Consider the following 23,285-nt stretch of genomic DNA (forward strand, 5'->3'; position numbering starts at 1 on the left):
ACCAATGTACATGACCGCTTTTGAGAGGCTAATCCTACTTTGTACTAGCGTAATCACTAGCGTAAACCTTGGCCAATATCAAATTGTATACCAACATGGCACCTGCACGAGACATCATCCATTCTTCCAAGGTTGTTTTTTCTAACACCTTTTTTATACACAATGTCCTAATTCATTTGTTATTTGTTCTTTTGGCATCTTTCTATTACAACTTCATCAATCTTTTTACCAGCCCAGAGATTGTGAGAACAACACGTCTCATAACCACTGTTAGTTATACAGTAAGACAGAGAGCAGCGATCACCCGCCCTGCTGACTAGCGACATTTAAACTTCTCGCTGTAAAGCGTGGATGAATTGGGTGTTATATTATCTATTACAGGTCTGTATAATGACCCTTTACTATGGTAATATCACTGACATAGGATCACAGCAAATCATTCTATGAGGCTCGTTATGAAAGCATATTGGAGAAATGAAGGCATAGAGAACTCTACATCTAGCACGTCTGGTGACTAGATATATGCTACAATGCGTGCTCAGCAACGCGCGCTTAACGGGCTGTGACTTGCCTCGTTTCACTCCGTTCGATGGGGATGAGTCGGTTCGCGCGCTCAACTAGTTAAACGTTCTTTGTTGTGGTGGTTGGCTTAGGACCCGAGGACTACCTAGGTAGGTATATGCTAGAACACGCGCTCAGCAACGCGCGCGCTCAACGGGTTGTGACTTGCCTCGTTTCGGTCCGTTCGACGACGAGGATGAGTTGGTTTGCCGTTTGTGTATTCGAGTTGCCCCATTGGCCGACTTAACAACTTAACGCGCGCGCTGGGACAAGTTTGAGTCTGCCTTGAGATATAAAAGAGCTCCTCTATTCCCTCGCCAACGATCCTTTTTTTTCTCTCTCTCTCTCGCAACTACTTCTCTTACCTGCCGCTACATCGCGCCCCTTACTGAATAGGTCAAAGAACTTGCTACATTGTATGTGGACTTATCTTTTCAATGCGATTGTCGCTTATCCGCTCACCTTCTCGTTACTTTAGGATTGAAGATGGAGAAGTCTTCTCCAACTCGAGGATCGCCATCGGAGCAGCTTACTGCATTCAATCCGATGGGGTATGAACCTTTTGCTCACCGAGGGAACCCTGTTTCGTTCCCTGGAATGGAGACAATCCGCCCAACTACGTAAGATAGTTGTTGTTGTTTTATACATTGAAGACCAAAGCCCTAATATGTTTAACGCGCGTTACAGTGATCCGTTTGCTGGTTGGTCCAATGAGACAGGGTCTGCGCGCGTTCCTTCATCTCAAACCACCACTACCGGCTCTGCTTCTGGCTATGCCTACCCAGCGCCCGCTACCCTTGACCAGGCAAACACTCAGTACCAGTACTCGTCCGTTTCGCCTCGGCTGGCTCGCACAATTAACGCAACTCGCACTGTCATCGGACAATCCCAGGCCCCTTCTGCTTCACCTCATGTGTCTCCCACAGACCCTGGTCCTGGTAGAATGCGATACTCGCCCTCCCATGCCCAGGCATCTCGGTTGCTGGATTACATGACATACTCGCCTGATTCTTCGACTCATACTCAGGCGCGCCTGGGAACATCTCAGTATCTGCTCTCTCCTGCCCAGAAAAGCATTGCCAATGCTCGGTACTCACCATCGCGTGAAGATATCACTTATGCATACAACCCGACCCCGGATTTCATATCTAGCTTGTTCGCAACCACCCAGGATTCCACGGTCGGAGATGCCGTTGCCTCTGCCAACGAATTGACCCATACTTCCCGCGGTAACCAAGCTGGTCGTATCACTGGTACAATCAACCTGTCTTCACAATCCCTCTCCGGTGGAACTCGTGATGTTGCTGAAAAGCATCGAAGCTTTATCGTGCACAATGTCCCTGTCGACACCACCCACCGCTCGATTGTTATGATGTTTCCCGTAAGTTACAATGCCAACCTGCTGCTCATGGGATAGACTAAAGCTGACTCTATTAAGATCGACGAATATCCCTCCCTTGAGGATGTTTGTCTCAAGCAGGTTGAGACTCAGGGCGCGTTCTCGTTTTCATTTGGTGACCTTCGAGAGGCCATCCGGGCGATGAAGCAAATTCGCCAAACTCGTCCTGCATGGCGCGTCATGCCTGCCAATTGCAAAGATATTGCCAATTTTAAGGGAACTACCAGGGCTAATTCCTCTTTCTCTGTTCATCAGGATGGTGCATTCCTGCTTTCTGTGTACACCATCCCAAACCAGTGGCTCATGGAACCTATGGACGATGTTGTCCGACAGGTCGTCGCATCCCTTGGGACCCCGCGTTCTTGCAAGCTTCTCGAGAATGGGACTAACATGAGTCGATACCAAGTTGAATATTTCAACAAGCGTCACGCGGCTTATGCTTTTTCATGTCTCGGTGGGTTCAAGCTCGAGGTATGTTTTTTTCTTTCTTTCTTTCTCCTTTTTTACTTTTGTGTTCTTTGAAAGTGGAATGCTAACATTGGGTTTGTGCAGAGTCTTCGTTTCAATGTCTCTATTGATGCACAGGAGGAGATTTCTGTTTTGCCTCACCTTCGAACTCCCAGCTTCGGCTCCCCTCAGAGCCCCATTACACCGTATCATCTCGTGTCCAAGGGGAACGAGATCGATGAGAAGGTCGATATTTCTCCGGCTTTTGAGGAAGGCCAGACGAGCGCAGAGCATGCTATTAATCTCGACCGAATCAGAGAAGGAGTAGATGTTCGCAGCACTGTAAGTTTTCACCCATCTGCCACAAGACCGATTTCTCACATATTATCTCGTTACAGGTCATGATCCGCAACATTCCCAACAAGATAACATCGGTATGATTATCTCCATCTTCTTATGAAAATCTTCAATGTGAATTCGATCTGATAATTCAATAGGACCAGTTGAAGAGCATCCTTGACGAGTCCAGCTATGGGAAGTATGACTTCCTCTACCTGCGCATGGGTAAGTGCTTCTCCATGATTTACTCTCTTGTTCAGGCTAATTCGATCCACAGATTTTACCCATCGTTGCAAGTAAGTTCGGATTGCTCATTGTTGGCTTTCAATGTTACTTACCCTTTGTCCTTCTAGCGTTGGTTATGCGTTCATGAATTTCGGTGATGTGAGTGTTTTTGCTGGCCCTACTTCCATTGCCTTTCCCTTTCGTCGGATTCTTTTTACTAACATAATATACAGCCCATTGACATTGTGAATGTGAGTTATATCATGGGTCAGTGTATGACATGTACTTACCAGCTTCCATTAGCTCGTGCACTCTCGAGAGGGCAAGACTTGGTATGTTCCTCCCCATCTTCCCCAGAAAAACTGCACGTTCGCTGACTCGAGACAATTACAGGCCCGACTGCCTCTCCGAGAAGAGAGCAGAGATTTCTTACGCCAGTTTGTGTCCCATCCACGGCCAATTGGAATGATGTCTAACCAGTTTCAATAGCACTCCAAGGGAAGGAGGCTCTCGTGAACAAGTTCCGAAACAGTAACGTTATGACCCGTCCTCATGAAGAGCGACCTCGAGTGAGTTTCCTCCTTTTTTCTTTGTCCCATTCGGGTACCGATACTGACTGAATATAGCTCTTCCATATCGACGGCCCCCGCGCGGGCACCGAAGCAGCTTTCCCCGGTCCCAATGATGCCAGTAAGCTTCGTCGTTCAGTTGCTAGCACTACTCAGCAAGGTAAGAGTAAGATCTCGTGCCCTCTGGTTTGTGGACATGTTCTGACCCTTTCACAGGCCTCTTTGCACCTCGAAACCGACCTCCCACTACGCCTCGCACCAACCGTATGCGGCCCCAATCGCAGTCCTTTAGCCACACTCCACGAGGTCGAGGATCAATCCGCACTCCCCGGCATTCCGGTGGACGATCGGTGCAGCATGCCCCTAACGAGTTTTCTTCGATGCGGGCAGAGGACCGTCAATTTATCTCGCCAAGAAATTAAGCCTTATGGGCTTACCTGCAATCAGATCAGTTCCTCTCGCTGATCTTGCCAATGTCACCGCATTCCCACATATGTGCTGACTCGCGAATCATTTTCGAAATATCCAACCGAGCCTTCGACCCCTAGATCAGATGAAATCAAGCCGAAACAAAACCAAAAAAAAGAACCCCCGACCAAAACCAAAATCGAAAAAGAAAAAGATCGAAATCCCCGAAATCTCTGGATACTTGCTTTCTGGGTTTCCAAGAGGCTCTTTCTACGTCTCTTTCTTCGATCCGGATCTTTCATTTCCCCCAAATATTCCTCTATCACACAGAGGGAATCAGAGGCTTCTACAGTTTCTCGGCATAGCTGGCACAATCCTTGCTCGCTCTGCTGATGACACTTGCCTTTGTATTGCAGATTTCGAGGAGAAATCCAACTTTTTCATCTCGGGATTGTGCCATTAATTGCTTTCACTGCGTTTTCAGCGTTCCTCTTTTTTTTTGTTCTTTTTGCCTTTTCGACACGCGTCTGCTTTTGCTTTTGCTTTTTTTTTTTCTTCTTTGAAAATCCGGAAAATCCCAAAAAAAAATGGGGATGGAGTTAGTCAAATGAAATATTTTTCTTTGATATATGGAAGATGTAGTCGAGTAGAGTCCAACCGGAAAACCCACTTTTTTTCTTCTTTTCCATCTACTCCGTACAACGTACAACGTACAACATACAACATACAACACAATGGACAAGGAAATCCTAGCAGTCCATTCAACGTTGCATCTAATCTTCCATCGCAACAAAAATCAGCATCGTCGAACCAAATGGTGGAAATGGCTATCCATCTTGAAACGTGCTACCTTGGATTTCGCCCGATCGGGGGGAAAATCCCACCTGGCCACCGTTATCCCCAGATGTTACATGTATGAAAAAAAAAAAAATAGAGAGAGAGAGAAAAGGTATATCAAGTTGAAAACAAACTAACTGTTTTCTTAGCGCTTTTTCAACTGTCATTGCCGATAACCAGTTCTCTACCCTGGGAATCGTGTTGCTCGCTGCATTGGCGCGACTGTCCAAAATCACCGGGATCAGTCATCAGCTCAAGATGCAACCTGTGAGCGAGCCTAAGATTATTCCAGTCGCAAAGGAAGATCTGGGGGAACGCATTCGTCGGATTGACACTGTGCCACTCGCCCCAGTCAAGATTTCCCAGTCGGATTCCAAGGCCTCAAAGGTCTCCATGGTCTCCAAGGCTGCTAAAGAGAAACCCACGGAAAAACCGAAAGACGTTTCAAAACCCACGAAAAAGAAGAAGAAGAAGAACGCCATCGATGATTTGTTCAGCGGTTTATTTTGAATCTCATACCCCCTTCTATGTACAGTGTTCGTTTGGTTTCTGGTTTTGTGTGTATGTGTGTGTTTTACGGGTTGCAAGGGATGTTCACAGATATGTATTTCCAAGCTAAAGATTGTTTATGAATAACGACGAGATCGAGAGAAAATAACCTCGCCCAATAAATTGACAGCAACATGATTGGCAGTGGCCCACGCCATACTGTAGAGATATTTGGGGGAGAAAACAGTCCAGATGAAAAGATGCGTCCGGAGGGCTGTACAAGCGGCCATGACCGAAACCAAGGACATGGCAACATGGAAGGTCAATAGTGCCGAGGGGTCTTGTTCTGTATCCTTCGGCCGGAGGCGATGGCTCTGTGAAGCCCACCAAATAGGTCCTGCCCAGTTGCTCGCAAAGGTGAGAACCCCTACTAGTACCACGCTGTAGCTGTCAATACCGTTATATCCACTAGCAAGGTCCACAGAGGATATTGCATTGGAACCACCAAACGCGAAGAAGGTCATATATTGGAAGATCAAGGTTGTGATTGTCACTTCGATCCCTGTGAGGTTCATGGAAGAGAGAATGCCGGCCTGAATTCGGAAAAGCAGGAACAAGGGGACGTTAGTGGCGCGGGACTGCGTCATTAAGAAGATGTGCAGAGCTTCATGGATTGTATCATGTGCTGAAAAAAAAGAAGAAGAATTGTGGTTAGTAACGACTCCAACCTCAAGAGGCAATCTAGAGCATGTGTGGGCTTACCTCGGGGAACTCTTGATCGTTTTCCAACAAGCCCTATCAGGACAACGACAGCAAGTCCATAAAACACAAGCCTGGCATGCAAAACCAATGACAGACTGTAGGGCCATTGCTTCATGATTTGCGAGATGAATGTCCCATCGAGGAGTTCGGGAGATTCCGAAGTCACAAAGTGCAATTTGAACGTAAAGGCCAACACGGCAGGGGCCAAGGCACCGAGCTTCAATATTCCAGTGATCGGTATACTTCCGAGAAGATGGCGACCAGCATCCACGTACGTGAGGATAAGAAGACCCCAGAAGATTTCAGGATGGCGTGTAAAGAAGGTGCGAGCAATATCAGGCTCGGCCGCGAATTTCTGTCCTGTTTGGTTCCATCGTCGCAAGAGCCGCTGAGTAATTGCGAGCACAAGAATGATGCATTTGTCAGACCAATAGATTAATGATCCAAAGCGGTTGCGTAAGATCGGTTTTGCAGATAATTGCGATTGCCATTGCGATTTGATATGCAGGTAGACAATCCATCCCGAGCAGATCCAATACCAGAACTGTTGCTCTTCTTCCACGTAGCTACTCGCAAACATCATCATCCCACAGGTGATGATCATGAGCATCAAAAACATCCCCGAAGATCCGTGGCGTGTGCATTCCTTGTATGTGGCCGGAAGTACAAGCAGGCCTGCAATCCCCGTGATCAACAGGCCCAGGGTGAGTCTAGAGACATCGTAGTTACTAGCAGTACGGCTCATGACCTCCTGCGCAATCCTTAAGAACTGCAACAAAGCGGGACCAGCCGTAGCGTAAGGATCGTTTCTTGCATCCCTGGCAGAGAGAAGTTGTTGGACTCGAGTCCAAGCACATTGAGCCCCCTCAATACCCGATAGAACTCCCGAAGCACAGGATGTGGTGCCATCGGGGCCAAACGTAGATCCAGGGAATGTAGTTGTCAGCGTGTTCAGCAGCTGCTCGGCATTTTGATATAAGATATGAAGTCTATGAGAACCTGTTTCCGAGTCAGTTCCTGATTGTTTTGTTTTGTTTTGTCCTTGCTCTCGCTGGTCCGGCTAGGAACAGAGCACATACCATGATCCCACATCTCTAAAAAGTTTGGAATGAAAACACCAAGACTGTTTAAAGGAATCGGGATACCAAGAAGCCCCGCCAAGGTTGGAGCAATGTCCGCTTGCTCAACCGTCTGGTAGTACTGCATATCGTCTGACGGTTCCACGGGGCTTTCTCTTCGGCCACCCAAGGCTTCAAACTTGGGTGAGATGAAAAGCAACGCGGGGGATGTTTCCCCAGCAGATGATCCGCCGTGGTTTCCAGCCTCGTTCATGCCGTGATCTCCGCACAACACGAACAGTGTGGATTGGAGATGGTCTTGTTGCTGCATTGCAGTATAGATTTCAGTCACCACAGAGTCCATCTCCTGCTGTTTCGGTATCATGAAAGGACTAGGAGTTGAAGATTAGAGAGCAGCTAAGTGATAATATAGAGAGCTGTATTTACCTTTTCGGGCCAGCCTTATGTCCTATGTGATCCAGACCCAGGTAATGCATGATCAAAGCAGACCAGTCATCCTGGGCAAGCTCATTAGGAACGTGTCGAGTCACATTATGATCTACTTCTGTGAAGTCCTGCGAGAAGAATCTCAGTTTCAATACTAATACTGCAGATACACAAACACCTAAAGTACAACTGACCGACACAAAGAAGCTTGTAGTTCCATCAGCTCGGTCAAACATCCCCGGGAAGAGCTTGAGCCAGGTGTCGTCCCCATACATCACAAGCCGTCCTCCTGTGGCCTTTAATTGCGCCAACCAGGTGTCTTGGTATGCCAGTGTTGATGTGGTATCTGACTCTGCGATGTTGAGAATAACATCCAAGAAAGACGGGACTGAGCCAGTTGTAATGGCTTTTAATCGAGGCATTGTAACAGTCGGAGCGCTCGCATAGGCAGTGAATGGCAGTGCAGCACCGGACCGGATCAAGCTAGTATCAAATCAGTTACTGATTTCGAACAATCAAATGTTGGAGTTTCAAAGTGACCCTGACCTCTGTGTAAACAAGAAACCCGAGTCGTTCGAATATACAAAGTCGCTATATGTGAACATCCTTTGTTAGTTACTGGGATATCTCGGGGGTGAATTGTTTCAAACCATACCTCCTTAGCGCATCGACCACCATGAAGATAACTTTATCAAAGACCGCAGGTGCTGTGGTATTCCCGCCTGTTTCATCAAAAGTCGCTAATCCAGGGATCAACGGTTTATAAGGGAAGAATCCTGAAGAGAAGGTGAGTATGCCCACGGGCACCAGCAAATTGGCAATGACTGTCGCCCAGCTGCTAAAGCCCGCCATTTTGCAAATTGACTTGGCGTTATAGCTCAGGGCAACTTTGATGTCAAGAACCTCAAAATCAACTGCACATGTCGAACTGTCCGGGGGAATCCAGCGGCAGAATCAGGTTGATGATCCACGCGTATCACCACACCGCCTTCTCGAGTACCTTGTATGATTATATATGTATGTATATATCGATATTTACTTCACGATTCAATCCCTTCTATTCATGAAAAGGTTGACAAATATTGGATAAAGGCATAAATTAGCTACCTAGCTAATTAATCTTGACTAAGGTTGCTTGTCGGTGTTTTGAAATTAGAGCAACCTATATCGACTCCCCTCGGCCACATTAGGGTCATTTTGGTCCCCCCATTGATCAAAATCCAAGTAATATCTCAAGCCTTTAATGAAAGGTATGGTATATCAGATGCAGACTATGAAACATATGTACGTGAATCGCAGGTGTAAATTGTAGACTCCCAAACGCCCTTTTTTTCTTCTCCGCCACACCATCTCGTCAAATAATCCATGCATTGCCCCTCACTCGGCACGCGCCTTACTTCCTCTTGGGGCCCTTCTTGGCTGTAGATAGACGCTTCTGGAAGACAATCGAGTTGCGAGGCTTCTGGTTGCGCTTCTGCACACGTGCCTGCTTCTTCTTGGAGCTCTTAATTGTGTCGATATCCATCTCTGTATTAGGACGAAAGTAAGCATTCTGTAGTTCAAGGCAAACCTCCCTCCAAAAAGGTGCGATTCAAAAGTTGAATTGCCATGACTAACCTTCGCTGTCACCAGTCTGGGCCTTGGCTGCTTCGGCTAAAACAGAATATGAAGTGAGTCGGTATTCTTGAAAAATGATGGTAGTATACATACCAGCCTCATCCTCGGCTAGGTCCATCTTTGATTTCGCAGGGGCTTCAGGTCGTGGCTGTGATGCAAGCTCCTGTAGTTTGGCAGCGAGTCTCTCGGTTCTGGCATCGACCAGTGGGCCAAAGACCTTCTTGCGCAGATTGGCTCTGTTGCGCTTGGAAACGCTGGCTCGGACACTTTTGGCCATTTTATGAGGATAGAAAGGGAAAATCAACAAAGGTAAACAAGGTAAATCAGGGTATCAAGACTTGAGGATAGAGGCCAAAGAACGTTCAAACTGATGAATTTGATGTCGGGTGGGAAATAAAATGGTCAACTGATAACACAATCAACTTTTTTTTTCCCGATAGGCTCGTCTTATGTCATCCGGAGACCGCACTTCCCAAGGTTCACCTCCGAGGGTCTTGTCGACTTGACCTCACCCTTTTGTGACGGGGGTTTGTGGCTTTTCCCTCACATTTCACTCCAGCCAAGAGATGTATCGATGCAGAGCCCTTACAATTGGCCTGGCTGAATCGGACCCTTGCCTATCGAGGAACCCTGAACCAAGTCCACCTTGATTGCTTTCGCACTTCTCTTATCTGTGAAGCAGTCATGTCGACCATGTCGTCAGAGGTTGCAACACTGACAGCCTTCATCAAGCCCCTCACTAATCCACAACTAAAAGACTTGTTGAGGTATGAGGGCCTCCAGGTATCTGGGTTGAAGGCAACCCTACAGTTCCGCATCATTCAAAGTTCGTCAATTCTCCCAGACTTTTGTTATGACTTGTTCATTCTACGCTCTGCATGTTTCCCAATCTTGTCTTCAAGCTCTTGTGTCACATCCCATTCTTACAGAAATCCGGACATTGACCAACGAAATAGGAATCGAATCCCTCGCGGAATCTGACCCTGTCAGTTTTGATGCTCTGGCCAGGCGCATCCGCGCTACTGCTTTCCCAAACACTGTGCCGTATCAATCACCCACTAGGCCACAATACCAGCCATCGCCTGTCTCTCAATCTCCTGCACAGGCTCGATCTGCACCGCTTGGGGTTTCCATGTCACCTCACCCATACTCCTCTGGTGGGAGTGCTCCTCTCATGAAACCTCCTGCGGCCGCTCATAAATCCCCAGGTCCTTTGATTTTCAAAGAAAGTCCATTTTACACAATCCTAGAGCCTTTGACTGCAGTCGTGGAATGTAAAGGTATGTTACTATGTTCTTTCGGAGCCTATTGAATATCTGTCTAATTTCATCCAGTTCGCGAACAAACACGGGATAGTGTTGAACTGAAGGTCATGCTATCTCAACAAGTTGCCTATAGGCTGCAAACAGACTCAAATCTTCGAGTGATGGTTTATTGCGCCGGTGATTCAGGCCTCACACAATACACCAAGTCGGACATCGCATTTCCACATCAGGTGGAGCTCAAAGTAAACCTTGATGAAGTCAAAGCCAATCTCAGAGGTCTGAAAAATAGGCCAGGGACTACACAACCTGCAGATGTCACCAACTGGATCCGCAAAAAACCCAACTATCCAAATAATATTGTCATGACTTACGCATTGACGCAAAAGGTTGATCCCATTCCTTATTTACTCTACCGAGTAGTTGTTAGACCGATTGACTAACTCCTTGTTGCACAGAAATTCTTTGCGCTTGCCAACCTCGTGAAGCAGCATCCGACTGATGATCTTGTCTTGCAGTTAAAGACACGGAAACTCATCTCGAAGGAGCAAGTATTACGCGAAAGTAAGAACCCCTTCTGTTTCCCTTCCTTGGGTTGTACTATGCTAATCTAGTTCTACAGTGCAAAATCGCGCGAATGACTCCGACATTGTCGCGACATCAAGTGTCATGTCACTTAAATGCCCTCTATCTACCCTTCGCATACAGGTGCCTTGCCGCTCTATTGTTTGCACACATAACCAATGTTTCGATGCATCGTCATTCCTTGAATTGCAAAAGCAAGCTCCAACTTGGACGTGCCCTGTGTGTTCCAAATCTACTAGCTTTGAGTCTCTGCAAGTTGACCAGTAAGTCCACATCCCCTTGACATATCTGTTTATTTTTCTGACTGATTGCATAGGTACGTTGATGACATTCTTCAGTCAACGTCACCAGACATTGATCAAGTCACCGTTGAACCCGACGGTGTATGGTCAAGCCCCACTGACTCCGACGCGACAAAATTGGGAGGGATGACTCCCGCGTCAGATGACGATGACGACTTGATCGAGATCAGCGAACCAGGGATGCCCGTTGTAAAACAGGAACCGGGACACCTAAACGTCGCCCTAGAGCGAACACCTGCGCAGTCCCAGTCACAGTCACGAGAGGCATCAACCCCGTCCTCCGCAATGCGCATGTCCAGCAAAAAGCGACCTATTGCTCAGGTCATCGACCTGACTGAAAGCGGTGATGAAGATGAAGAGTCTCCTGCTCCACCTGCTAAAAGACTAGCTTCAAGTCTACCATCCCGAGCTTTTTCTCGTCAGGAGTACCATATCCCGACTGCCAGCAGCCCTCTGAATGGCGGGTCGTACCCACCGTGAATTCGGATTTTTTTTAAATTCTATTCAAGCTTGCGTCAAGCTGAGGACCAAAAAAAACATCGGTCGTTTCTCTTTCTGGTGCATATTTCCATGGAGTTTCTGGCGGGGGGGGAGTCTTCAAGATATCACAAGTGGCTATGTATCTAAGAGGGATTGTATCATTCTAGTCTTGACCAGTCAATTAGCCTGGAAATATATTGACTATTACTCTTATTTTTAAATAACATACAAAACATAGAATATTTATATTTTCTTGTATATATTGTATATAGATCAAGGGGCCAATATCAGGTGGATTCCGGCCTGGGGAGTTGAGCTTAGACTCCCAAACTCCCCCCGACTCCCCCCATCTCCTCCATTTTCAAGTCCTGCCCATCAACACGCCCTCATTTTGTATATCACCCGGATCCCTTGCTCATCCAACCCTTGAATTTGGTCACATTTGACTCTTCATAATGTCATTCGATTCAACTTCCCCGTTAAATACCGATCCAAATGCCCGCGTCTTCAGCTCCTCTTGCTTCGACTTCCTACTCATAGAATTGGTCCCAATGGCCGAGCGTATGGCAAAGGAACTTGCGACCGAGGGAAAGGAAACCGAAGATGAAGAGGTTAGAGAGACGACATTCTTTCGTCTAGAGTCTCTGGGTTATCGTGTTGGACAAGGCCTCGCAGAGCGGTAAGCACGAACATTTCCTTTTGCAGCCCCTTTGCTTTCCTCTTGCTGTCCTACGGCGCGCTAACCCTGTATCGATCTCTATAGCTTCGCCCGAGACCGTCCTCGATTTACCGATAATCTCGATGTGATCAAGTTTCTCTGCAAGGATCTGTGGACGGTCTTATTCAAGAAACAGGTGGATAATTTGAAAACGAACCATCGGGTATGTGCAATACAGAGAGCATTGTGGTCAGGGAGATGTGACATGACTGCACTTGCACGGAAATGTCCAATGAAACTAATGTCGACAATCAATAGGGTGTCTATGTTTTGACCGACAGCGCGTTCCGGCCATTTGGCAGGATGAGCATGGCGGTACGGAGTGAAGCAATCTCCATGGCGCAGGCAGTAAGTATTATCCCCTTTGCCTAATCAATGGGGATATATTGGCTTATAGATTGATCTAGTACCTCTGGTTTCCTTGTGGTATCATCCGGGGTGCGTTGGCCAATTTGGGTATCAACACTACCGTGCAGGCCGAGACCTCGGATCTACCAGGTGCAACTTTCCAGATCAAAACTCTCCAGCCTCGGCCTTGAACTTGAACATGGTTGCGCCTAGGCCTGGGCTAGCCTGTTGCTCAACCAATTTACGCCTACTCTATGACTTATGACAGTTCCATCTTGCAAAAGACCTTGTGGTTCCTTGAATTTACTGCAAGGATCTTGGATCATTCCAAAGTCTCTTGGCTACATGAGACAGGATACTGCAAACGCGCAAATATGAACGGTGAAACCTATACTTCTTTCCATTCGCAGGTTGGTTACTATATTTGTGTGTCCAACCTAACCCATCTGATTTCGGACCGTACACTAGTCGTGTCTGCTCATTGTTCATAAACTCGTGGTCTCGCATTTAAAGCCTATCTTTCCGGGAGAAGATTGATTAGCAACGCTCTGCCATTTTCCGGTGTCATTGCAGTCGTGGAGAAACCAGCGAGAAGTCTACCGACACAAACACATACAAAGAGACCCACCCGATATACGCGGTGGACAACAGATTAGGGGAGGGAAGGAAGCCTTACTTTGGTGCAGAGTTCTTAGCGAACTCAACGCCCTTCTCAATGTTGCCCTGAAGTCCCTTGATGCAAGCCTCAAGGAGCTTCTTCTCCTGCTCGGTCACACCGTCAAGGATGTTGATGGCCTTCTCGGCACCGTTGGGCTGGATCGAGTATGTCAGTTAGTTGTCTTAACACACTGGAAAATTGAAGACTTACGCCAAGTTCCACGGGAGTGGAGAAGAACTCAAGACCGGTGGCCTTGGCAATCTCATCACCGCCAGCAACACCGGGCAGGTAGACGAAAGTAGGCTCAACAATGCCCTTCTCGCCCTTGGCAGCCTTGATGACAGCCTCGGCGAATCTAGTATTTGTCAGTGACCGTGGTAGCCCCGGGTTAGCGGGATGAGACATACCTGAAACCGGCAAAGGCCATAGACAGAGTAGCGGAACCAGCACCGTCCTTGGCCTTGACGACCTCGTCACCTCCGAATTGGACACCTGTGAAATATCAGCAAATGCCTCCCACGGAAAGGACTCTTCACATACGGTTGACAAGAGCATCGTAACGGTCAGCAGGGATCTGGAAGCTGGGGGAAACCTTGCTGAACAGAGGAACAATGGTCTCGCCAGAGTGGCCACCAATAACGGGAACGGTGGCATCAGCGGCGTTCTTCACGCCGGAGAACTCCTGGGTGAAGGTCTCGGCACGAACGACGTCCAGAGTGGTCACACCGAACAGACGCTTGGGATCGAAGACACCCGCAGCCTTGAGGACCTCGGCGGCGATAGGGACGGTAGAGTTCACAGGGTTGGAGATAACGAGGATGAAAGCCTTGGGGGCAAACTCGGCGATGCTCTCGACGAGACCCTTCACAATTCCGGCATTGACCTTGAAAAGATCGTCACGGGTCATACCGGGCTTGCCTAGATGTCACCCTGGACGTTAACAAAACACTCAACACCACATCCCGGTCTGCGGATCTACTAACGGGGAATGCCGGCGGGGATGACCACAACGTCAGCACCGGTCAGAGCGAGCTTCAATCCATCATCCTTGGGGAGGTAACCAGTGATTTTCTAGTCCATTTGTTAGCAGGATTGGATTATTCATGATACTTCGGGAGTATACGTACGGCGACCGAAGAGATGTGAGAGAGATCAGCAGCCACACCGGGGGTGTTGACCACATCATAGAGGGCAAGGTCATCAACAAGAGGGGACGCCTTCAGCAAAAGGGAGAGAGGCTAGATGATGGATTAGTTGAGGCTCATAAAAGACCTAACACTAACTCATTAAAGACCTAATGAGTTAGTGGGGGAGGGCATACCTGGCCAATGCCACCAGCAGCTCCGAGAACAACTAATAACAAATCAGCAAATGATGGACAAAAACAGCCGAATAACATACCAGCTTTGACCATGATGAATTATTATGTGTGTATGTGTTTGTAAAGAGAGGGAGAAGGAGAAGAAGAAGAAGAAGAAGATAGGGGAAGTATGGGAAATATGGGAGAGGAAAGAAGCTTGAAGAGGGGACCGGCCGATTTATAAGAGGGGCAAGTGTACTGGAGAGGGGCAACCCCGGAATACTCACAGCCTGGAGAGGTGTTTTGATGTCGGCATGTGAAGTGACGATGTTTATTCTTATTCGCCTTGATTTGAGTTGATTTCATTATATTTCCCTTCTATTGTGTTATATTTTTTTGGCTTATATTTGGCTATACCTTTTACTATTTATCTTCACAGAATCCTTTCATCCCCCATACTCTTCTCATCTCTCTATAATACTTTTTGACCAAAAGACCCGGTACAAAATGCTCTTGACCTTTCTCCAGACTCTCCCGGCAATTCTCGTCCCCTCAATATGAATTGTTCCACACTTCCCCGGGCTACCGGGTTGTCATATCGGGAAAAGGCGGGCTATAAGAATTCTCATAGACCGGACATTGTGGCTCGGGCCGACCAGTCGGTTGTGAATCAATTTTTTACAATACCCTTTGGCTGATTTCTTTTCCGTTCCAATTAATAGGAATTGGGCTCTGTTTTCTCTTTCTTTTGAAGGTCTCAGAGAGGACACTGGATTTTTGAATTTTTTTTCCGTCCTTGGAGCAAGGCTGCTAGATTACATGGGTTCCCAAGTCCAGCATGACGTTTTACATACGCCTATCAAGTCTCCTCCCCCCAAAATCCCCGACCCTTCATAGTCCACAATTCAGCCTCATCTCGAGACAAATTTACTCGGACTCCTCAGCCTTGCGGGCCTTAGCGCCACGGGGCTTCTGGGCAGGAGTATCCTTCTTGGGGAGCTGGGAGCGACGGACAGCGCTGACACGGGCGACGGCCTCCTCACGGAGATCAGCACGGTAGTTGTTCTTAGCAGTCTTGTCGGCAACACCCTTGTAGATCCTGAAGAGCAGATAATGATTAGCACTGGGTTGTGACAGCAACATACGCTATGGGTTGGGGAAGGGAATTCCACTTACTTGCGGGTGGAGGTGCTGGGTCCGTAGGTCACAGTGACCACGTTCTGAGCGGGCTGCTGGGGGTTGCTGGGCTTCTTGGTGGTCACGGCAACACCGTTCTCAGTAGCCTGGACACCGACAGCCTGAAGGTACAATAGTTAGCGCCACATATCCTTTTCTTTTGTTTTCTGTTTTGGAAAAAAAAAAGGAAAAAAGGGAAACACCAGCAGTGTAGAGCATAATTACCTTGTTGTTGGCATAACCGGCATACTATAATGCGCCAAAAAGATACCGTCGTTAGCAATGCATTCCCGGAAAGCATCATCCATTCCGTCAAATTCCCGAGGCCCGTACCTTGTAGGAGTGCTTGTTCAGCAGGTTCAGGGGGTCCCGGGAGAACTGGAAGCCACCGCCGGAGTTGCGGTTAACCAGGAAGGAGTTCTGGTTGCCTATGCCAAAGATTGATGAGCTAGAGTTCGGTTTCCAAGAGCAATGACATAAAAATTCGAAAAGGAAAAATTCGGATAATCGGACGTACGGGTGATCTGCCAGACCAGATCGTTGGAGATGTTTGAGGCCATTGTGATGAGAGGGGATGTTGAGTTGGAGAATTGAAAGATCGAAATCGCTATCAAAACCGTCTTCACGTCGATCAAATTGTGTGTGTCTCAAATGCCAAGACCTCAGATTCGACGGGGTCTCGCTAAGGCGGCTACTTTAGGAATAGCCTTGGTGCCTTGGTGCCCTGATGCCTTGATACCTGAATAGTTAACTACCTGAATCATGTCATCCCTAGATGCCTATTTTCTAAGGCAGAACGAACAACTTCCGGCGACCTCCAGGCTGCCAATAATAGGAACGCGATGCTGACGTTGCCCCCTCCAAACTCTCCTTTCTAGAACCACTCTAATCTTCCTATGCCTTCTTCATTAACGGCTTATTGCCTGATGGGACAAGTCATCTCTTAGCTCTTTGGCGAAATACTTCTCCTTACCTCGCAATATCGCAAAGCTCTATACTACCGTTAGTTACTACACGCCGGAATCTTCACCGGTATCACTCTCATCATCATGACCTACATTCTCTTTTATTTCCTACTCTTTTCAGTTATCGTCGGCGGGACAGGTAGGTCAAATGTCTTTCCAACTCCACGGAAAACAAAGCAATCATTCATAACAAATTTGGTTCTAATTGCACTATAGCGTTATACCTTACTCGGTCACGATGGATGCCATTAGTCCAAGTGCCTGATTATCTCTATCACCGCCTCCCCTCAAGTTTTACCGCTGATCTCGAGGCCGGCCTGAGCTCGTCACAGTTCGACATTACTGCCAATCTTGCTGACGGGGATTCGAGGGCTGGCTTGGATCAACGAGCAAAGACCGAAGTGATCAAAATTATGAAGAGTCGAAAGGTCAATTTCGATGAAGCACGGCGGATATACACGGAGCAACGATTTGCAAAGAATAACATCGGGCCTGACGGCCGGCCAAGAGACCCCAAATTCGTCTCTTTTTCGTGATTAGCCTACAACTATGTCGCCAACCCTAACATGTTTCCTTGGCCATTCTCAGAGCGGACATCTTGCTAGCAGAATCGGTACAAATAGATCACGGCTTTTGCCCAGTAATATCTCATCTGTGCTATCGGAGCACTTGGGTTACCATGGTTTACCACTTCGGCGGGTGGATTTATTGTGTCTGTGAATGATCCATGGCAATTGAAACCTATTAAGTTGACGTGCTATCAAAATACAACAAGTCTGTCTGTTTTTGTCCGTGTCCAATAGACACTTAAATATTACATATGACCATCCAGCGCTGCCAACAGCCAGTCAGCGTCAATGATCCAATCCCCCACTAAACATGTTCGAGATAGTCACACAAGAGGAGAAGATCAAACACACGGACCACCGGTTTGGTCCTTGGGTCATCAAATCATGTCAAAAAGAAAAAGAAAAAGAAAAAAAGAATTCGATCTCCCGTAGTGACGAGAATAGTGATAAGGGCACAGCTTTTGTGGGGGAGATGGATTCAAGACTGAAAGCCACTGGGAATTACCGAGTGCTTCCGTATCCGGGCTGTTGGAATCCCGGTGGCAGTGAAGGGGCCCCAGCTGGAGGTCCAAATCCAGGCGGCGCAAACCCAGGGGGAGTTGCAGCCTGTGGAACGAAGGGTGGCTGACCTGCACCATTGAATCCAGGTGGTAAAAATGATTGTGGGCCGCCATATCCAGCTTGAGAAGGCGGGGGTCGGGCTGGGAGCCCGGGGGGTGGGGTATTGAGTGAAGGGACTGGAGGTGGAACATGTCGGTTTGGAGGGGGAGCGGTCTGGTAGGGCATTGGAGGGGGTGCACTTTGGTATGGCAGAGCTGGTGGCATACCCCGATTCATGCCTAGATCGGGAGTTTGTGGTGGGGCTGTGCTCAAGGGTCGAGAGCTGTCGCCGTTCGACATAACAGGCGTTGCTGATACACCAGGGGCAGCGCCAGGGAACTGCGGAGGTTGCTGAGTCGGTGGCTGTACATTATGCTTGCGAGCCTGGGCTGCCAACATTCGCTCCGCTTCATCACCATGTCTCTCGCCTTTCCCATCCTTCTTGTACGCATACTGCACCGAAACCTGTTTGTTCATCAGGTACTGGCCATTCATGTTGGAGATGGCCGCGTCCGAGGACTCGAAATCGGCAAAAGACACAAATCCGTATCCTTTCGACAGATTGTTGTCATCACGAGCAATCTATAATAATAATAATAATAAAAGACACTGTTAACAGTGTCCAGCTTATTAGTATTAGGGGAAGAACTCACTTTAGGGGGATTAACAAGATTGCCAAAGCGGCTGAATGTATCAAAGAGAACCTGCTCGGCAACCATAGGATCAAGATTACCCACAAACAGCTCTGCGCCAATTTCCACCGTTTTTTGTTTATCGGCTGATGCCTTGTTAACACGAATAGGCTTGCCATGGAGACGAATTCCATTCATGATCTTTGATGCATATTCGGCATCCTCCTCGCTGATGAACTCGACAAACCCATACCCCTGATGTAACTGCGTGACCCGGTCTTTGGGCAGATGGACATTGACGATACGCCCAGCCTGTAGCATCAATTCCCATACTAGGCTGTCGGTGACCCGTTCATCCAGGTTTCCGATGTACACGGTTGCCTCTTTATCTTGTTCCCTGGGTTTTAGTTAGCATCGGGATCCTGTAGTGAGGAAAGAGGGTCTTACCAATGCCTTGCGTTGGACATGGCGCCGATGAATTAATTGGAGAGAGAGGGGGGGGGAAAAAGCTCCCCCTAAAGGAAAAGGACTCAAAGATCCAAGTAAAATTAATAGACTGTAAAATTCCCGGCGGTAAAACTTTGGACCAACAAAGTAGAGTAATTTGAGTGGAAGTGGAGAGGCAATGAGGTGTGAAAGTGTTGAAGTGAAGGAAAGCCGGAGAGCTGAGGGAAGATCAGTGACCTTTCCCGAAAACTTTTGATTCCGCAAATCCTCCCTGTTTCCACTTCATCTATCAACCACATCTCCCACTTGTTCCATTGGATCGACTTTGAACCAACTTCAATTTATTCTCCTTGATCTCCTTGAAACTCTCCCTAATTTCACTCTCATAAATTCACAATGGTTCAATTCTCCGAGGAGACCAAGGTTCGTCGCAACCCCGATCCTCCTTGAGACCGGGTTTCTAACTCTCTTTTTTTAATCTGTTTAGGAGCGCGTCTCAAAGGTCATTGATATTTCTCGGGTTGCGATCCACTAGTGAGCCTCATATCACCCTTCATGCCATCCTCCGAGCTGACCGGCGATAACCATCTAGCGGATACTTGCCTCTGATCGTCTATCTGGGTATGTATATACTTGGCGTTCTCAACACAATAAGTTAACCAAAAAAAAAACACAGGCTACACCTATAGCGAGCCCAAGCCGACATTGTTCAGGTATGTTTCAAACTCCTTTGATTCCAGCTGTTTTGACTAACTTGACACCTAGATTGTTCTCGCCTCTTGCGTAAACTACGTGTTGACTGGAGAAATGATACGGGATATGTGGATGGGATGGAGATAACCCAGTATATTCTTGGACAACCCTTGGATTATTCCCTCTGTGAGGAATGATGGGTTTGAATATCTGGATACCACTGTTTGAAGCTTGTGAAAGCTGGATGATTTTGTATTTTTAAGTCTTTGGCCGAATATTTGTCCGCTTTGGTACGGAATTGCTGTAACCCTGTGATATCTCGAGTAAGCACTAAGCTTTGTGTAAATACAAAAGAAAATCAGGAGGTTAGTGTGTTGTGATGCACATAAAATATTGTTACTATAACTCCAGGGCTACCTACCTAGGTACCTACCTAGTCCACTTATGTACGGAGTTACTCAGCGGTCACATGTTCTGACGTCCTCGGAATATTCATCTTCTCTTTATCTTCCTCCGGTCTGACATCATTCTCCGTACACTCTCCCCCCCCAGTGTCTCCATCTGTCTCTGGGTGTTCGAATTTCATATCTTTGTCTAAGGCAGGTTCATGACTAGTCAAGATGGCTTCTCGTCATCCTTTGTGGAGACCGTAGCAGGATTCACAGCGGGAATTGTGTCAACTCTGTCTCTACATCCTCTTGACATGGTCAAAACAAGGCTACAAGGCAAGCTTCAATATTATCTTGGCTCCCCTTGGGTTATAGAGTGACTAACCCTGTTTTCGTATATGTAGTCGATCGATCATCTTCCCGATTTGGGGGTTCACTGCGAATCATTCGCAATATCTTCTCTCATGAGGGTGGCTTTGCCGCTTTTTACCGAGGACTTACCCCCAATATTATCGGAAATTCCACAAGTTGGGGGTTGTACTTTTTATGTTACAGCAGCTTGAAGGATACTATTCGAGCCTATCGCGAGGAGAGGGAGCAGATTCTCACATCGTCTGATTATCTTCTCGCATCTGGCAGTGCAGGTATACACATATCATGGCCAATTGAGCATCGTTTCTCCGTTCCTCAGTTAACCTGTGAATTTCCATAGGCGTCATTACGTCGGTCCTCACCAATCCAATCTGGGTGATCAAAACTCGCATGTTGTCAACAGGTTCGCATGCTCCGGGGGCGTATTCTTCATTTGCATCCGGGGCCAAACAGATATATCAGGTGGAAGGAATACCCGGCTTCTACCGAGGTCTCATACCAGCCCTATTTGGCGTCAGCCATGGTGCCCTTCAGTTTATGGCATATGAGCAGTTGAAACTCTTCAGATTCCGATCGATGAATACCATGCGCTCAATTGAGAGCAGCCATTTGGGCCCCGAACGAGCACTGGGTAATGTTGATTTTTTGGTCATCTCCGGTCTATCAAAAGTCTTCGCTGGCAGTGTGACGTATCCTTACCAAGTAATTAGGTCCCGGTTGCAAACTTATGAGGCCCACCTGGTCTACCGTGGGGCCATTGATGTCTTTTCCCAGGTATGGGCCCAAGAAGGGATTGCGGGTTTCTATAAGGGTCTTGGTCCAAATCTGTTCCGGGTCCTTCCAAGCACGTGGGTGACCTTCCTGGTATACGAGAATACCAAGGTCTACCTATTCCGGCTAGCGCAAGATCCATGGAATACTTCCTGCTAATTCCTGTCCGTCCTTATTGTGTCAATTCCATCTTACCAGAGACTACCTGCCTTTGGTTGAGCTTACAGAAATGTCCTACTCTGTGTATTCGCCAATTTACATTATAACCTGCTAGGATGCATATGGAATGCACCACGTGACAATGTCCTGGCTGGGTTGGTTGGATTCCGTTTCAGCCGCCTCTCCCCCAACCCCGTTTCTGATGATCTGGATGATTCTGGTCCTTGTAGTTTGAATTGCGTATAAAGTTCGGAGCTAAGTGGGAGAGCTATACAAATCTTCAGGCCTTATTACCTCCTAGGTCTTCTTCACGAGAAAGGTGCATTTCATAGAGAATTCTAAATATATATGAAAGGGTAGAATGTGTGATGATCTACGGAGTAGATCCTAAAGGATATTTTCTGCCAAGAGGATACCGCTTGAGAGGTATTGCATTATTTGCTTATTTACCTATGTAGGTGTGACAGTATCGGCTACGATTAACCAGTTGGTAGGAAGTAAGTACTGTCCAAACGAAATCTTATCGATAGGTAGCAAGTAGATTGCGACGTCGCCCATGGGCCTTATATAAGCGGGCAATGCCCGCCGTAGGCATGCCCCTTAGGGCCTATCCTATAGCCTATATAGACCTCGCCTTCACCCGCAACGAGTCCCTCAAACTGGAATTGAAAACCGACCCTCAAGCTGTATTATTCCTAGACTGCGACATCGCCCGTCCATGGGCACTAGGAAGTGTCCACGGCCCGTGGGCCTTTTGGAATTTAACGCCCATCGCCCACCCTTATGCAAAAATAATGCAAAAATTACCCTATTAGGCTATTTTATGTGTATAATTAGTTCTTGGCAGTACCCACCTTGCCAAGAGTGCCCGCATATGTCTTGGCGACGCTAAAAGTGTCTCCACTTTCATGGGCGTTGTCGCAGTCTAATTATTCCGCTAAGACTTACCCTTACCGACCCGCGTCACCCGTAAATATATAATTATTTCCTAATTAAGCTATACAGAATAGATGATTTATTTAATAAATTACTATTGTTTATAGTTGTTTTATTTACTATTCTCTTTACTTATAATAACTCTTAATAACTATATATAAATTTAGGAAATTATTATATATATCTTATTTATTAAGACCAAAACATATTTAATTAAAATTAATTTACTTCTACTAAATAATTTATTTTACATAAATAAGTAAATAAACAAATAACCACTATAATTATTATAAAGGTCTTATTACTATAGTCATAATGCTATTGTTGAAATAAGGCCATTGGTAAAAAGCAAGGTTATTGTCAAATAATTTATAAGATTTATATATAGCAATTATAATTATTATCTATAACGATTATCAAAAATGATTTATAATATTTATGATGACTATATCTAAACGATGATATTTAATATATATAAATGTAATAACTATAAAAGGTTACATTTATAAAAGTCATGATCTAATAAATATAACTATAAAGGTTGTGAGACGTTATAGGGGTAGAAATGGATGGTAGGAAGGTTAGAAACTAATAAATAAGAACTGTAAAGAATAAAAGAAGTAAAAAAAATGAAATGAAGATAAAGAGTAAATTGATTTGTTGTAGTTGTTGTTACCAGCCAATTCTTCAAAGTAAAGAGTGCATTAAACGAAAATACTAAGTACAAAGAAGGAAAAGAAGAAGAAGAGAGGAAACGTGTGCGAC

At 46.7% G+C, this 23,285-nt stretch overlaps 11 protein-coding genes across 11 annotated transcripts; 6 read left to right on the plus strand and 5 right to left on the minus strand.

Moving 5' to 3' along the window:
* Nucleotides 1-1,047: 1,047 nt before the first annotated feature.
* N7455_011675 (putative meiosis protein MEI2) lies at nucleotides 1,048-3,962 on the plus strand (the record flags this gene model as incomplete). Its single annotated transcript, XM_040962167.2, has 14 exons — nucleotides 1,048-1,181; nucleotides 1,249-1,942; nucleotides 2,000-2,431; nucleotides 2,513-2,749; nucleotides 2,806-2,841; nucleotides 2,905-2,971; nucleotides 3,024-3,042; nucleotides 3,100-3,130; nucleotides 3,205-3,222; nucleotides 3,275-3,303; nucleotides 3,365-3,408; nucleotides 3,461-3,540; nucleotides 3,598-3,700; nucleotides 3,757-3,962. The coding sequence occupies 14 exons, from the start codon at nucleotides 1,048-1,050 to the stop codon at nucleotides 3,960-3,962; spliced, it is 2,130 nt and encodes a 709-aa protein (XP_040807387.2).
* A 720-nt stretch (nucleotides 3,963-4,682) lies between these two features.
* Nucleotides 4,683-5,295, plus strand: N7455_011676 (uncharacterized protein; the record flags this gene model as incomplete). The annotated part of the gene is made up of 2 exons (XM_040962165.1): nucleotides 4,683-4,861; nucleotides 4,935-5,295. 2 exons carry the CDS (start codon nucleotides 4,683-4,685, stop codon nucleotides 5,293-5,295), a joined length of 540 nt encoding a protein of 179 aa, XP_040807381.1.
* A 116-nt stretch (nucleotides 5,296-5,411) lies between these two features.
* las21 (mannose-ethanolamine phosphotransferase LAS21) lies at nucleotides 5,412-8,393 on the minus strand (the record flags this gene model as incomplete). The annotated part of the gene is made up of 7 exons (XM_065606728.1): nucleotides 5,412-5,959; nucleotides 6,037-7,035; nucleotides 7,116-7,486; nucleotides 7,542-7,669; nucleotides 7,736-8,024; nucleotides 8,088-8,132; nucleotides 8,197-8,393. 7 exons carry the CDS (start codon nucleotides 8,391-8,393, stop codon nucleotides 5,412-5,414), a joined length of 2,577 nt encoding a protein of 858 aa, XP_065459894.1.
* A 541-nt stretch (nucleotides 8,394-8,934) lies between these two features.
* N7455_011678 (DUF2423 domain-containing protein) lies at nucleotides 8,935-9,435 on the minus strand (the record flags this gene model as incomplete). The annotated part of the gene is made up of 3 exons (XM_040962175.2): nucleotides 8,935-9,068; nucleotides 9,159-9,194; nucleotides 9,252-9,435. The coding sequence occupies 3 exons, from the start codon at nucleotides 9,433-9,435 to the stop codon at nucleotides 8,935-8,937; spliced, it is 354 nt and encodes a 117-aa protein (XP_040807400.1).
* A 407-nt stretch (nucleotides 9,436-9,842) lies between these two features.
* Nucleotides 9,843-11,787, plus strand: N7455_011679 (uncharacterized protein; the record flags this gene model as incomplete). Its single annotated transcript, XM_040962169.2, has 6 exons — nucleotides 9,843-9,984; nucleotides 10,115-10,438; nucleotides 10,493-10,809; nucleotides 10,879-10,984; nucleotides 11,043-11,268; nucleotides 11,322-11,787. The coding sequence occupies 6 exons, from the start codon at nucleotides 9,843-9,845 to the stop codon at nucleotides 11,785-11,787; spliced, it is 1,581 nt and encodes a 526-aa protein (XP_040807396.2).
* A 455-nt stretch (nucleotides 11,788-12,242) lies between these two features.
* Nucleotides 12,243-13,044, plus strand: N7455_011680 (trafficking protein particle complex subunit; the record flags this gene model as incomplete). Its single annotated transcript, XM_040962176.2, has 4 exons — nucleotides 12,243-12,466; nucleotides 12,551-12,668; nucleotides 12,764-12,853; nucleotides 12,913-13,044. The coding sequence occupies 4 exons, from the start codon at nucleotides 12,243-12,245 to the stop codon at nucleotides 13,042-13,044; spliced, it is 564 nt and encodes a 187-aa protein (XP_040807393.1).
* Nucleotides 13,045-13,367: 323 nt separating this feature from the next.
* Nucleotides 13,368-14,925, minus strand: N7455_011681 (malate dehydrogenase; the record flags this gene model as incomplete). Its single annotated transcript, XM_040962164.2, has 9 exons — nucleotides 13,368-13,371; nucleotides 13,530-13,666; nucleotides 13,722-13,866; nucleotides 13,919-14,003; nucleotides 14,052-14,429; nucleotides 14,495-14,582; nucleotides 14,639-14,749; nucleotides 14,833-14,864; nucleotides 14,913-14,925. The coding sequence occupies 9 exons, from the start codon at nucleotides 14,923-14,925 to the stop codon at nucleotides 13,368-13,370; spliced, it is 993 nt and encodes a 330-aa protein (XP_040807398.1).
* Nucleotides 14,926-15,502: 577 nt separating this feature from the next.
* On the minus strand, nucleotides 15,503-16,674 carry N7455_011682 (uncharacterized protein). Its single transcript, XM_040962161.2, has 5 exons — nucleotides 16,505-16,674; nucleotides 16,321-16,415; nucleotides 16,213-16,236; nucleotides 15,988-16,109; nucleotides 15,503-15,910 (listed from the first exon to the last, which is right to left on the minus strand). Exons 1-5 carry the CDS (start codon nucleotides 16,545-16,547, stop codon nucleotides 15,739-15,741), a joined length of 456 nt encoding a protein of 151 aa, XP_040807389.1. The 5' UTR covers nucleotides 16,548-16,674; the 3' UTR covers nucleotides 15,503-15,738.
* A 166-nt stretch (nucleotides 16,675-16,840) lies between these two features.
* Nucleotides 16,841-17,600, plus strand: N7455_011683 (DUF2015 domain-containing protein). Its single transcript, XM_065606729.1, has 2 exons — nucleotides 16,841-17,091; nucleotides 17,169-17,600. Exons 1-2 carry the CDS (start codon nucleotides 17,037-17,039, stop codon nucleotides 17,486-17,488), a joined length of 375 nt encoding a protein of 124 aa, XP_065459895.1. The 5' UTR covers nucleotides 16,841-17,036; the 3' UTR covers nucleotides 17,489-17,600.
* Nucleotides 17,601-18,022: 422 nt separating this feature from the next.
* N7455_011684 (U2 snRNP complex subunit HSH49) lies at nucleotides 18,023-19,220 on the minus strand (the record flags this gene model as incomplete). The annotated part of the gene is made up of 3 exons (XM_040962172.2): nucleotides 18,023-18,703; nucleotides 18,775-19,150; nucleotides 19,201-19,220. The coding sequence occupies 3 exons, from the start codon at nucleotides 19,218-19,220 to the stop codon at nucleotides 18,023-18,025; spliced, it is 1,077 nt and encodes a 358-aa protein (XP_040807383.1).
* A 1,376-nt stretch (nucleotides 19,221-20,596) lies between these two features.
* On the plus strand, nucleotides 20,597-21,584 carry N7455_011685 (putative mitochondrial folate carrier protein Flx1; the record flags this gene model as incomplete). The annotated part of the gene is made up of 3 exons (XM_065606730.1): nucleotides 20,597-20,618; nucleotides 20,687-20,926; nucleotides 20,995-21,584. 3 exons carry the CDS (start codon nucleotides 20,597-20,599, stop codon nucleotides 21,582-21,584), a joined length of 852 nt encoding a protein of 283 aa, XP_065459896.1.
* Nucleotides 21,585-23,285: the final 1,701 nt, after the last annotated feature.

The sequence above is a fragment of the Penicillium solitum genome, assembly GCF_028829755.1.
Source record: "Penicillium solitum strain IBT 25940 chromosome Unknown utg000009l_segment0_segment0, whole genome shotgun sequence".
In the NCBI taxonomy this organism is placed as follows: domain Eukaryota; kingdom Fungi; phylum Ascomycota; class Eurotiomycetes; order Eurotiales; family Aspergillaceae; genus Penicillium; species Penicillium solitum.